General features: G+C 40.0%; 1 protein-coding gene across 14 annotated transcripts in view; it reads right to left on the bottom strand.

The window, feature by feature from the left end:
- Positions 1–14,128, bottom strand: part of Cast (calpastatin) — a 104,515-nt gene that overhangs the window by 32,632 nt on the left and 57,755 nt on the right. For 13 of the 14 annotated variants that reach the window (XM_040728942.1, XM_040728931.1, XM_040728935.1 and 10 more), the window contains 10 exons: positions 12,866–12,955; positions 9,635–9,703; positions 8,361–8,459; positions 7,039–7,119; positions 6,414–6,452; positions 5,665–5,751; positions 5,444–5,533; positions 4,497–4,598; positions 1,434–1,517; positions 508–555 (listed from right to left, as the gene is read on the bottom strand). In XM_040728942.1, the coding sequence (XP_040584876.1) occupies positions 508–555; positions 1,434–1,517; positions 4,497–4,598; positions 5,444–5,533; positions 5,665–5,751; positions 6,414–6,452; positions 7,039–7,119; positions 8,361–8,459; positions 9,635–9,703; positions 12,866–12,955 (789 nt within the window). Of the gene's footprint in view, positions 1–507; positions 556–1,433; positions 1,518–3,316; positions 3,543–4,496; positions 4,599–5,443; positions 5,534–5,664; positions 5,752–6,413; positions 6,453–7,038; positions 7,120–8,360; positions 8,460–9,634; positions 9,704–12,865; positions 12,956–14,128 lie in introns of those variants that run through there. The other variant, XM_040728946.1, reaches the window with a different exon arrangement.

Genomic DNA, 14,128 nt, shown 5'->3' with positions numbered 1-14,128 from the left:
ATCAGAGGTATATCTACTGAGAAATTACGCATGCTCTACTAAATAACCCCATACCTGGGCCCCTGCAAGCAACACTAACTCTACTCAACAACTCATTAAAAATGAAATAGAAAAGAAAAGATGGAAAAAGCACTTGGAGAAATGTTAAGCACACAGTAGGTGATTAAAATGCTGACTAGTATATATTTAAGGCAATGTAAACCTGTTAGAGTATTTCATGTAGTTACTACATCAAATTCTAAATTAAATGCTAAGATAATATAATGTAAAAGCTCTTTTTGGAATTAATGCCTAATGACTTGCAAATGCTGCTTAGAAACTAATAGTCTGCTAATAATTCATGAAAGAAATCATCATTAAAATATATGCAAAAGTGTGTCTTGCTTGAGTTATCAGAATTAGCCTCAGTACTAGGTTGCATGTAAAATGTGGTCTTTTTACAATGATCCTAATTTACACTTTATATTTCTGCTGCTTTTAAATGCTAGGAAAATCTTATTTTCCAACCTTAGACTTTTCTTCAGGCTCTAGCATTAGTGGTTTTCCATCTTTGTCCTGAAAATAAAATTAGAAATTTATTGGAGATAAACAGAAAAATTTGCTTTCATGTCCTATTATGTTTATTTTAGCCAAATCCAAGATGTGAGAGGTGAGCTTATTTTTTCTTCTTCTTGAGTGAATTAACCTTAGATTTAATTTCTATAAGTATCAATGCCGGAATCTGATTAAAAGATCACACATTTCTAAGGATGCTGTTATTTGTTTTTCATTACAAGTCACTAAAAGAATGTTTGGTAAGATAAAAAAAAGAACAAAAACAAAAAGATTTTTACAAGAATAGTAGTACAACTGTGTTAATGGATTTTTTTTGAGTATTTATTGTGTGCATGGGTAGTCAGTCTTGGTGACAAGCATCTCTACCCACTGAGAAATCTGACAGAAGATTAAGAGAAAACATTTAATTCTATGGAGATGGGTATGTAGGTACATGCTTGAGACCCCCCATGCAGTTGGGAGTAAGAGGGAATCAGGAGTTCAAGGACAGTCACCAATACAGGGTGAGCTTGAAGCTAGTCAAGTCTACCCTGAGAGCCTGTCCTAAAACATAAAAAACTTCAATCCTTCAATTTAGGATGAAATAAATATCATTTTTGTATTTTAAATACTGCTTAGTTTTTGAACACACGACTTCACAATTTAGGAAATGTTTTCTCAAATAGTCAAATAGGTTAGAGTTTTAATGACTACTTTAGAAGCCATGGAAGGACAAATCAACCCTGAGGGGTTTGGTCCTGTGGCTGCAGAGAGGCTAGAGAAGTGAGTCCAGCATGATCAGAGTTAATATCTGAAGTGGGACAGCTGTGTTCCTAGTGTCAAGGAGAGATCTGTCACAAGCATGACAGTGATAAGCTGCTGATATGCAGTGAGCTTACCACAGCTGGCTTTAACCTGTACTCAGAGGGAACTGTGTCTTCATCTTCACCACACTTCTCCTGCCTTTCCTCTTTTGATTTTGCCTGATGAAAATGGAGAGGGCAAAACAGCAGCAGTTAGACAATGCAATATAAGCCGACGTCACCTACATTTCATATACTACAGAATAGCCCAAATTGGGTTAAAGTGTCCGGATTGCTCTGTAAACCACAAAGTGTAAGTCTGTGGAAAGCAGTTGTGAGTAAGCACTGGGACAGACACCCTGATTGGTCCAAGATTTAGGAAGTCATGGCACCCTTGGGAGTGTTGCCTCTCTGGCTAATAATCCTTCCTTAACTCATTGACTTTAAATGTTCACTAAAGTAAATAAAGGCTTCTTGGAGGACAGTAAGCAGAGCACAGAAGTTGGCTGCAATTATTTTAATAGCTCCCCTATATCTTGCCGACAGGACAGTTATCGCAGGATAGAAAAAAGTATATATCCAACTCTTTCATCCAGTTCAGCAATGGAAGATGCAGACAGTCACAGATGCAGCTTCTTCAGGGAGAACTGACTTTACCGATTTACAAAGGATTTCTTTAATAGCAGCAGGACTTACATCACAAGACCACCGATCAAGGAGCAAATAAATCCATTAGACATGACTAGCTGTGTAGTAGACTACTAATTCTCCTCTATAGCACCCGGAAAGTCCCATGTGTAAGGATTTGTATCTACCTCAGGGCCAGGGTTTAGAATTCAGAACCTAAGGTAGGCAGCACAGTTCATGCAAGCAAATTCTGAGTCAGCCCACTGCGTTCGTCTCCACCTCAACCTCACACTGGATTGGCTACTTTTTTTTTTATTAATTCTTTAAAAAGTATCAAGCAATTTTAGCGAGCCAGGCACTGTTCTTTGTTCTTGGACTAGAGTTGTATGTAATTTAGGATGCAAAGGTCTTTGTTTCTTTTTGAATTTTAGGTTTTACGCTATTGCTGTCTCTGGGGTTCTGATATGGAGCAATACTGCCCAACTGAGGGAGCTGTGCCATGTCTAGTCACAAAGGAGACTCTGTAAATATAAGGGCCGTCTCTACAGGATGAGACCCTGTAAATATAAGGGCCATCTCTACAGGATGAGACTGTAAATATAAGGGCCATCTCTAAAAGATGACTGTCTTCACACCTCCAGGCTATGGGCAGATACACACACACAGCTAGAGCCTGTTTTCACCTCTTTAATCTTTATATTTTTAAAATGGCCACACTATACAAGACACCAAAAAGACCAAGAGGAAGTCTACCATATTGCAAACATGCTAGACCAGGTACACATACTTAAAAATGGGGATGGCTTAAAAGGCATCATTATAGACGAAATAAGTATTTATTTTATGGTATGGTGGGTTATAAGACTTGAAGTAGGATTGGGTTTGTTGTCTGGAGACTTCCATAGTTTGTATAGGTGCTGCCTAATGCAGGAGGTGCTGGGATGGCCATAGACTGCTAAAACACAATAGTAGACAGTTTCAGTTTAGGACTAGGGAAAAATAGCATGACATAAGTGGAAGGTTATTTTATTAGCTTACTGATACTCACTCCTATACACACTCCAGAGACATTACCCATGATGCTGTAGAAGTTATTTTCATGTCACTTTTTCCCACCTATTCATCTGGGTTAGTGACTGGGTTAGTAAGACTGTCCTGAGACTTCTATCAGGTTTATACATTCTCTTCCCATGTATGTTGTCTTATTAAATTACTCTAATTATTTATAAAAAGCCTGAGGCAATAGTGAAATCCCCAGGTGATAGAACCACAGTATAGGACCTCCTGGCTCCACCCAGAGCTCCGCCAAGACCACCCTCCTTAGAGACAGCATGGCTCTGAGCAACGTGCACCTCAGTGTGTTTGGACCCATGTTCCTTATCTTCTGAGCACATCACATGGTCCTGAAGGACAGTGATTGTTTCTCCAGCTCCCTTGCGTTCAGCATCACGAAGCCTCTCATGCCACACTGCAGCAGGTGAGCCCTCCCAGAAAGTAGAAGACAGAAACTGGCCCATAGTAGACCTGGGCCAATTCAGACACAGGCAGAGTTCCTGGGAGGCAGGAAGACTGCCTTCCTTGACAACTCAGAACAGGAAGTGACAGCAGAGTCAGGGGCATTGTGACAATGCTGCTTGCCAACTTCTTTTCCCTGATCTGATAGGGTAGTTTCCCTAAAGCTTTTGGTTGTCTCCCACCAAGATTCTTGCCTTGTCAGATACTGGTAGCTTACTTCTGTCCTTTTCCTTGCCCCCAGAGAACTGATTTGAAAAAGTATATAAAAATTATAACTTAATATCACACTTCTATACCAGCTACAAGCTTGGATGGACTCACTAAGGCATAAAGTCTATGAGACAAACATGCTGTAAGTGCGTGTGAGCTCCAATATAAACAAGTAGTTGAGTGACTACTGCTCAATTTGTTTCAATCTGAGGCAATTTTGTCAACCTTCTCCCCCACACCTATACAAAACAAGGTTCATGGCACTCTCCCATCATCTCCCTCCATGAGCACTCTTGTGAGAATACAAATTCAAACACCCAGTAAGAGCAAACTTCACAGGTTCTCACCACACTTCTACTGTTATCTTGCTTAGTTAGGGACCTCGAGCTTTGGCAAAGCAGATTAGTGTTTCTCTCTTTTGCTCCCTGCCCCCCCCCACTTCTCTTTTATTCTTGTCAGGGTCTCGCCATGTAGCATAGGTTGTTGTAAAACATGTTCACAATCCTCCTGCCTCAGCCTCCTTAGTTCCAGCATCTCAGATGTATGCCAATATACTGGACCAAAAGATTTTGCATTCCTGAAGTGCTGAATTCCAGCCCATATCCCTTGCACAGGCCAAGCCAGTACCTGACCAGTAAGCCACACCCTCGCTTTTCAAGTATTAATACAGTACATGTTTTACATGAACACTTAAACATCTACCTTGGTTGCTCACTCCTCAGCAATAAATACCTACATTTACCAGAAATATAAAACAATCTAGTCATGTTCCAGTGTTTGCTTCACATGTGAATTATAGGTCATCACCTCTTTGACTTGTTCAGCTTGGCTAAGGTGGATCTCAGGGTCTGGCTGCCTGGTGCCCAGTGAATCTGACAGAGCCTGCAGGGCTTGGTCACTCATGACACCCTGTGAAAAGAGAAAGGGTCTGTGCATAAAAACAAATCAAAACAAAACTCTTCAGAGTATTTGCTTATTTGTGAAATATACATTTTAAATACAGAAAGTGATTGGGAAATTACAATTTGAAAATTAAAAGAGGAAGAAAAAAAGACTTACCGATGAATGAAAACTTGGTGTAAGACACCAGACCTGTTCCTATAGCAACAGCTATAGGGCACACTTCAAGACTTACTTTGCAAGTAAGACATATGATTATAATAAAAATTATATTACAAAAGACCCTTCTCAAAACAAAAACTGCAAGCAAGTAAACTTGTAAGACCCTATTTTTCTTTTTCTAAAGCTGTGTTTGTAAAATGTCTTCTGAAAGCCTGGATCTTCAGCACAACAGCTTAGCTCACATATGAGAGGAAGCTGAGGTGGCCTCTGAGGACAGAGCTCCACTGTCAGGGTGTGGCACTCCCCACAATGCTCTCACAAGGAGATAAACATAAACTGCTGGCTCCAGCAGGGCAGAGTCAGATGCAGCCCTGATAGAAATGGTCCTTAGCATTATCAGCACTGTTCACACGGGTCATGTGAACATCCAGCCTGGAGCTGCATGATGGACTGCGAAGACAATTACATTACAGCATGGTACTGAGGCAGCAGAAACAGCTGTGCTGACAGCCCTAGAATGACCCACAAAGCTCCCTTCAAGAATTCAAGTCTAAGATTTCATGTTTCAAGAGCAGTATGTACGTTATAACATGAGATGGTCTTGTATGGTTATGGTAAAATTATTCATAAATAAGCAAAATCAGGTAAGGAACTGTTGCCACGTGGCCTTAGCTATTTAAGGAACTGCGCACCTCCTCCATCTTCCTCTTCTTCTCCTGGGGAGGAACAGAACTTCTGCACACTCCAGCAGACTGAGCTTTGAAAGCATCTCCTGTAAATGTCTGAAAAAGAAAATACAAAAGATGCTTACAGGTGATAGAAGTTCAATTGTGATAAACAGAACTAAAATGTTGTTTTTACATCCAAGATTATTTTCTAGCAAAGTCCTCCTTAATATGACTAAAAACAATACCTCTTTCTCAGTTTGCTTTCCAGTCGGGGAACTACAGGTGAAGTCAGATGACAAGGCATCTATAGCATCATCAGGTCCCATGCGTTTCTAGAGAAAAGAGCAGGGTTAACTCCTAAGAGCCAAACTAGAGATTAGGAGTCCAGCAAAGAAGCAGTCTTTGCATTCCTTAGATACAAAATGAGAGATATTAATCAATAACTCAGAAGGTAGCCACATTTGGAGGGGATGGGTATGCTTCCTCCTTTTCCCTCCTTCTGACAGGCTTACATGTGGTTACACGTACTTATAATAACAAATAATTATTGGCATTTACTATGTCCTATGTCTTCTTGACCCCGTCATCTCCACCTCCATACATATATGTGGCCAAGAAACAGTGAAACAGCGCCCACCTTCTTTCTAGTAACAGGAAGAAACATTTTCTGACTGAGAGACTAATGTGGTCATCACCTTCAGATACAGAATTAGTAGATCTTTCTCATTTGACTTTTCTGGTCCTGGAGATTGAACCCAAAACCTCTTACACACGAGGCAAGTACTCTGCCACTGAGCTAGATCCCCAGATATCATTTTACTTTTGATTTTGAGACAGGGTATAATTTACCCAGGCTGGCCATGAACTCAGTCTCTTGAGTAACTGCAATTATAGTATGGCAACACGGAGCCCAGTTGGTACTGGTAGTTCTATGGCCCCAAAGAAAGATACACTACGTTGATATGGATCTTAGAAGACATGCAAACAAACTCACAGCAGAGTCAGAAGGAGGTCCTGTGATCCCTTCCTTATTCTGAAACAAAAATGAAAGAAGTTGAGTAGTCAAAATTAATTCTACTGATTGATAAAAATGTGTTCTCAGTCTATGATGTGTGCTCTCCCACTGATATACTGAAGTTCCAAAGCACCTCAGAATGGTACATTATGTGGATATAGGATCTCTATATAAGGAATCCAGTGAAGCTAGGTCATTAGTGGGGACCATTATCAAGTGATACCAATGCTCTTATGAAATGAGAAAACTGGGACCCAGAGAAACACAGAGGGAAGGTAATTTGAAATGACTCGTGGAGAAGATGGTCATCTACAAGCCCAGCAAAGAGGCCTAGAAGAGAGCTCCCTTCAAAGTCCTCAGAATCAGCCAGCTGTTTCCAGACCCTTACTGTCACTTAGAGCCTCTAGAAACAACAGACATTACTCTTGGTTGAGCTATCTAGTCTCTGGTACATTGTCAGGGACATTTCAAAAAGTTAATCCACAGGGGGTACTTTTTAAATAAGCACAACTGTATATGTCCCATTCAATTTTCTAAATGTTGATATAGATATGAAATTATCTTCCAAGAAAGAAATGGTGAGAAAAAGTGTAAAATAACTTACAGCCAGAAGTTTCCTGTACTCTGGAGGAATAGTCCCTTCTTTTATACCCAGTGCCTCAATGTAGGTAGAATCCATTGGGTCCTAGAATTAAATCACACATAAAGACATTATGCAATTAATATGCTGAGACTGACATGTGAAACCAAAGTACTATTCCAGTTCTAATGGTACATTAATGATCATTTAATTAGTTTTATAAATTGCATCCTGTACAATGATAAGTCTATCATTTTCTATTGAATTGTCTTTTTCTCTGCATTTTTAAATCCTTTATAAATAATAGAAGTAAATACTTTGTTACTTTTAAAAATATCTTCATCTCACCTATGGTTTATTTCTAATACCATAATACATGTAATTTTTCATTCTTAGAAACTATAAAGTAGAGCATATTTTAAAAATAACATTCCACATGTAGGAATTCATAAACATTATACATCATAACTTTGCATGTTTTCAAATGCTATATATATAGCATCATCTTGTGCTCTGGCTTATTTTATTTTAAATTGTGACTTTGTATTGTATCCATGGTGATGCATGAGGAAGCCATTTTCCTTCTAGGAAGCACTGAGCAGCTTATGATATTCTATTAACCGCATCATTTCCAAATGTTCTGCCAGTTGCCCTTCTCTGTACACAAGGACAAGATTCCTAGGCTCTCTCTGGAGGGGTCTGTGACTGGAAGGGACACATCTTTACAAACTAGTGCCTTAGTTGAATTGCCAGACTCTGAAACCTTTGGCCATCTGGTCACGAAAAGGGAATCCCCTCATTCTATGTCATCTTCCTAATTCACTAGTAGACCTTCATGCTATTTATTCGTTGTCCAAACAACTTCCTCTTAATGCTCTAATGCTTAATGAGCTGTCTTTTTCTGTTTTCTATTTACTGTAAACTGCAGAAACAAATATTTAATGGTATGTATTGAAAATATTTTCATCTAATCTGTAACATTTTTAATATAAGGAAACAAAATTACATTACATTTTGGAAATTAAGAATAGAGTAACTATAAAGACATAAAACTCAAAATAAATTCAAGTTCAATGCACGAAATGTAAATGACAGACAACAAGACTTCCTGATGTAGTCCGTTGTTTCAGTGAGAGTTTTAGCACCATCAGATATTTCCTGAATGAATGCAGCTGTGTAGCCATCACAAGGCAGACTGTTTCCACCCTCACCACTAAGTTTTGATTTCAATTAGCAATACTGATACCATCCTGCCTCTACATAATCAACAGAACATGAGATGTCCTCCTGTTTACTTGCTTTCCTACCCATTGAGGATGAATTCTTACTGACTTTCAATTACATACCAAAACTATTGGACCAGTGTATTGTGAATCATCTTTGTTAGTTTCTTCAGGTTCCCCTAAAGAGTCTATCAAGTCGTCTAAGGCAGCATCCATGCCTGACTGGAAATGAAAGAAAAAGGTATGTCAATGTTATTTGGTAGATACATTGCCCTTGTATTTTTAACTACAAGAATGTACCAAATACTGTAACTTTTCCCAGTTCAAATATAGTTAAAATTCAGTCCATTTTTATTATGAGATTCAGAGTTCAGATTCTGAATTGGAATGATAAAAAGTCACACTCAGGTAAGCATAACCATTTTAAAAAGTACCAAGCTATTAACTAACAAATATATTAGTTCATGAAGGCTTCCAAGTCAAGGGACTGACAATTAAAACAGAAAAAGAAAAAGAAATTCAAGGGTTAGCCGTGTGGTACTTGGTGCTTTTCAGTCTGCCACTCCAAGGTTTCATACTACAAAATCTGTAGACAACACCTCTTCCAAATAGAAGCTATTTTTAAAAATGAATTTTCCAGTGTTTGTCCATTTCTTTATAAGTATTGTTGCTTACTTGCTTGTCCAAAGGTAGCTCTGAGGAGAAATCATGTGAGATCAATGGTAAAGATATATGAATAGACAGTTCAGTCTGCCAGCATGAACTCAGCATATTAATGAGAGGTTTCTGCCAGCTTTGTAGTTATGGATGACTCAGTGTGAACATGCACTTGAAATGTAAAGACCCTCATACACACATCAAATCTAAAAGTGTCACTGAAGATGACCACATTCCCACAATGGTTTCCACACTCCTCATTATTAACATATTGAAGAGAAACTAGGGCCTGCCCATTAGCTTTAGACTATTTTTTCCTTTTTAAATTATTGTTGTGGTTTCTTAGGAGAGACACAATATATCTCAAAGGAGTACCTTATATTCTTTACCAATAGAAAGGTAATACAGAATACAGAGAAAACTCCCAAGGTGTCCCCAGTCTAAAACCAAGGTGTAGGAAAAGTCACTTGCCAAGTCTTAATCAGCTATGCATGTTGCTAAAGAACGCATATTTCTGGAATATGAAACTGTTAATAAGCTCAGTGTACTGGACATAGATTCAAAACAGAAGCTTATACCAGGAAATGGTACAAACAGTATGAAGGACTCAATTTCAGTTCAGTCATAATTTCTTTAAACTCTGAGTCATTAAATTTTTCCTTTAAAACCACAAGAAATCAGGCTTCGACAAGCAGCAGAGGACAAATGTCTGATGATGAACTGACTTGTGATCCCCATACCTTGCCAGATGGCTCGTTTAGTTTGGACTCCACTCGTGAAGCTGGAGTTGATGATTTCTTTTCTTTTTTCTAGTGGAAATTTAAAGGACATTAAAAACTTTCATATATGTTTATGAAGCAACATTATGACACATTTAAGATGAATTATTCAAATATAATAGCCTAGGCCAGGTACTAGTCCCCTGAGGTGCTCTGGATAGTAATGTTACATGTTTCAGAACTACTACACACACATTAACCCTGTTTAGTGATGGGAAAGAGAGGCTTGGAGTGATCAGGAGAATAGGAGCATCTGATTTGTGATCAACTGATTCAAGTACTTCACTGGTCTGAGGAAAGACAGAACAAGGCAATTAAAGTATTGTTTGCTTTGTGAAAGAAATGGAGGTGGGAGAGAAGGGAGAAGAAGGGGAGAGAAGGGAGGCAAGTGAGGACAGGGAAGGGAAAGATTAAGAGAGGGGAAGAAGAAGGAAGGTGGAGGAGATGAGGCCACTTTCCCTGGGTGCAGAGCAAGAAACAAAAGCCTGATCTGTACCAGGACTGCCTGGTCCTTTGCTCACCGTATTTGTCCTGGGCCTTGCACCCTACAAGGTCTTTCTGAAGGTCTTTGTTCTTACTCTCAAGACCAATGTGTGTCTTGCCTTGGTATATCATTGTTCTTTCCTTGAGTCTCCTCTCTCACCATTAATTATTGCAGTTCCTTTCAAAGACAGCTTTCCAACCTGCAACCTTCCTGCCTCTGTTGGGACATAATCTCTGAAGATGACCCTGAGGAGCATCACTGTGTCAGCTCTCTCAGTTCTCACATCTGCCACAGCAAAGCAACACTCTGATTCAGCTGTTGTATTTGTGCCCTTGTCTTGTCACCTAGGGCATCTCTTCTCTCTTTCCAATAGCACATATGCTGTATGTCCATGATTTGTGATGGTAGTCTATCCCAAGTCTTCTAGGACCAGGGACTAAACTCTTGGCAAGAATTAAATTGGTGAGGCTATTTCATTGATTTGGGACCATCCAGGGCTGGGTATCATTTGAAAGCATCAAATTTGGGAAGCAGATACTAGGCTGCCTGGATTTGTATTAGCAGTGGCATGCATGGCTGCTTGAGACTTCCCAGTCACTTCTCCGGTCCCTCAGTTTCACAGTAATGTGAGGTTACCTAACTAGGGGTTTGAGTATTATGTTAGTGAACCAGTGTTTGATATTTGGAAAGTATGATGTAAGTACTTGCTATACAATTAAATATTACATAATCAACTGCTATTTATTTTGGAGCTGAAAACACTGTCTGGTGCAAGCCAGCCAGAACCTGGGCATCTGAACCCCCTTCTGGGAGTCAGCTACCACCTTGTGCAGATACATACTCACACACCTTCCTCTTCCCTCCTCCTGTCTCAATATTTTCCTTTCTCTCTACCTCCACTATCTCCCTTCCTTCTTCTCCCTCCCTCTTCTCTTCTCCTTTCCCCCCTTCTTCTGGGCACCAAACATTACTTTAATTATTTTGTTACTTATCTTTCCTCAGGCCTGTTGCATATTTCAATTTAGTCTAGCCCAAAGTAGGCACCCTTTTGTCCACATGAATTCAACAAGCTTGTCGACCTTGAAAGGCAACCAGAGGCTCTGGGCACTGCATGGCCCTCATTCCACTCACAAGGAGGCATTTGCTCTCCATATTGACCCCGTGTTTGGATCACATAGTGAGGGTGTCCAAAAGCTTTGTGCTGTGGCATCTGTTGTGTCTTACTTCAGTGTTATCAGCCTACTCAGGTCAGATTCTGAAACCCCATAACACTGTACATTTTACTTTACCTCTGCAGCCTTGGGCCAACTCCATTCTAAACCCGAAGGCTTCACAGCTGCAATAACAGGATAGGCCCCCTTCTTGTATCCTAGCTCTAAGTCACACTACACAATGACTCACCAGCTAAAACAGCCCCCAAGCAACCCTCACCTCCTTGTCACTACCCACAGCATCCTCTCCAGCAGCCTTAACCTGTCTTTCTGGTCTTACTGGCACCTCTGGATTCTCTGTGCTGTCTGACACTGGAAAGTGCTTGTGCCCAGAATGCATTTGATCATTTCAATACCTTGAAGTGGTTGCAAGGATGGAATCCTGGCTGTCCTTCCATACTTACCTCAAAGGTCTCTATTTTCTTAAAGTCCTGTGGATTCCCCAAGTCAGATGAAATTCATCCTTTCCTCACAGGATGTCTCTCTATAGGAGTCTCCCTTATTCTGCCCTGAGTTAAAGTTTCAACTTCTTCAACACTAGATGGGCTAGCGGGCAGCTAGCACCTTCTACAATCAGTTATATGCCACATACTAAAATAAGACAGATCTGATTACTCCTACTGAGTTGGGGAAGAATCAGGAGTAAAGTCAAATAAGGTAACTTATAGAAAGTTCCATAATCAAGTCAATGAATAACTGAATTCCATGTGAACGTTTCTTAGTCAGATCTTGTAGCTTTTACTCATAACTTGGGCTAGTTTATACCTAGAATCAAATGTCAAATTTCGAATACATTTAAAAGAATTTGTTGTAACATATCTAGTCCTTGACCTTAAATCTACTCATTTTCAAATTAGTTCATTTAAGTCCAACAAGACGGATGGTGGGGGAGGTCCTGAGTAAACATACAGGTAATTTATTGCAAAGACCCAAAAACAACAAGATGTTTCAGGGCATGCATCACACTTTTTAGCTTTGTCTGAGACTTTCAAACTGGCATCTAAAGCTCCTCCAAGGCTACAAGGCAGACTTCCTGGATGGGCCAGTACATCTACAATGGTGCTATCAACATCTACAATGGTCATGCTATCAACTCACGCCCTTGCCGTTGACTGTGATTTAGTGTTAAGGCTGCTACTGATGCAAACATTCAAAGCTAAGTGTAATGCCTACTTAGGCACCTGGGAATGTTTTATGTCTTTCATTTCATACCTGTGAGTGTAGAAGGCAGGGCCTGTACCAACTTGGATTGTAATTTCTTCGGCATTGATACTAGGCTTTATATGCCAGGTGCCCAATAGGTATTTAATGGATACACACATTTCAAAATTATTTTAGTGTTTTTCTCTCTTTAAACTCCCCAAACAGATGTTCTTCCTCACAAAAATCCATAGACAGTGCCCATGATCTCTGAATGCCAGGCTGTCTGTTGTAGGCTTCTCAGAACAGAAGCCTGACAAGCAAAGAAGACCACGTTACACCTGTATGTGTGCTCACCTTGCCATCCGCCCTGTCTGATGTCACAGCCACAGTCACACCAGAAACCACACCTGCTCCAGCAGCAGAAGGAGCATCTTGTGATTTTGTCTGAGAGCAAAGACAGAAGAGTGACAGGATTCAGTAAGTACCTTTAACTATGACCATGATCATGACTCTCAGATGTCACCAACACCTGACAGCTTGCTGTCATGGAATCACCATTGAGAGTTTGCTAGCTTCTTTCTGCATGGGGTAAAATGCTGGGTACAACATAGAGCTGGGCCTGAGCCGCAGAGTCCATTCAGGTTACACAGATGTGAAAACACCATTGAATCTGGCTGAGGAGCTCGGTGTGCTGTGGTAAACTGGAACCCACAAAGGAGTTGTGGTTTCTCCTGTCAGCTGCTCTCATCTGAACCCAGTTCTCCAGATACTTTGACTTTTGAGAGAAGTTATAAATTTGGATTTTATGTGAAATGTCCTGACATCTTATAGCAGCACCCAATTAAAAATAGTTTTGAGAGTTAAAAATAATTTTCAACAACATTTTTGAAACAAGCAAACAAACCATGTGGTTGTATTTTATTCCTGAATCACATATTTATGAACTCTAATAGAAAATGCATTGTAAAGTGGGCCTACTTTTTAATCTTCCAAATTCTAACAATGAAAAATGTCACATAGATATTTCTTCTTCTAAGAGCAAAGGGGCTCCAACTGTGTAATTATAGAATCAATTTCTGAGTTTAGGTTTCATTAGTTCATAAATTCCACAAAATTCTAAAACTGTATCAGAACTTCTGTGTAAAGAAACAGAGGGAAACAGTCATGCTGCAGTCCCAGATGCTTTGAAGACTGAGGCAAGAGAATTATTTGAGCCCATGGATTCAAGAATAGATGGGATCACACACACACACACACACACACACACACACGAGTGATGTAGGGGAAAGGGTGTGAGAGACAGACAGAGAGGTACACACAGACAGACACACAGACACAGAGACATGCAGAAAAGAGAGACAGAGCAAATATGAACGAGAGTGCAGGGCACCTGCAGGAGTTCCCTGGCTCAAGTTTTGAAAGAACTAAGAGGAGCCTCTTTTCAAAGCTTTCTGCTTGGGAGACACAAGACTCTGCTACCTTGTCATGACTGGTCACTATGAGCAGCATGAGAAGGTTGGACAATACATTTCCCTACATCTATCTGATGGTTTCTCTCAGGCCTTCCACAATTCCACATTCCGACTATGTGACTTACAAAACCAGGGCAACTACAGT

This window comes from Mesocricetus auratus, unplaced genomic scaffold, assembly GCF_017639785.1.
Source record: "Mesocricetus auratus isolate SY011 unplaced genomic scaffold, BCM_Maur_2.0 Super-Scaffold_100020, whole genome shotgun sequence".
Lineage (NCBI taxonomy): Eukaryota > Metazoa > Chordata > Mammalia > Rodentia > Cricetidae > Mesocricetus > Mesocricetus auratus.
This window is presented reverse-complemented; position numbering and strand designations above follow the sequence as displayed.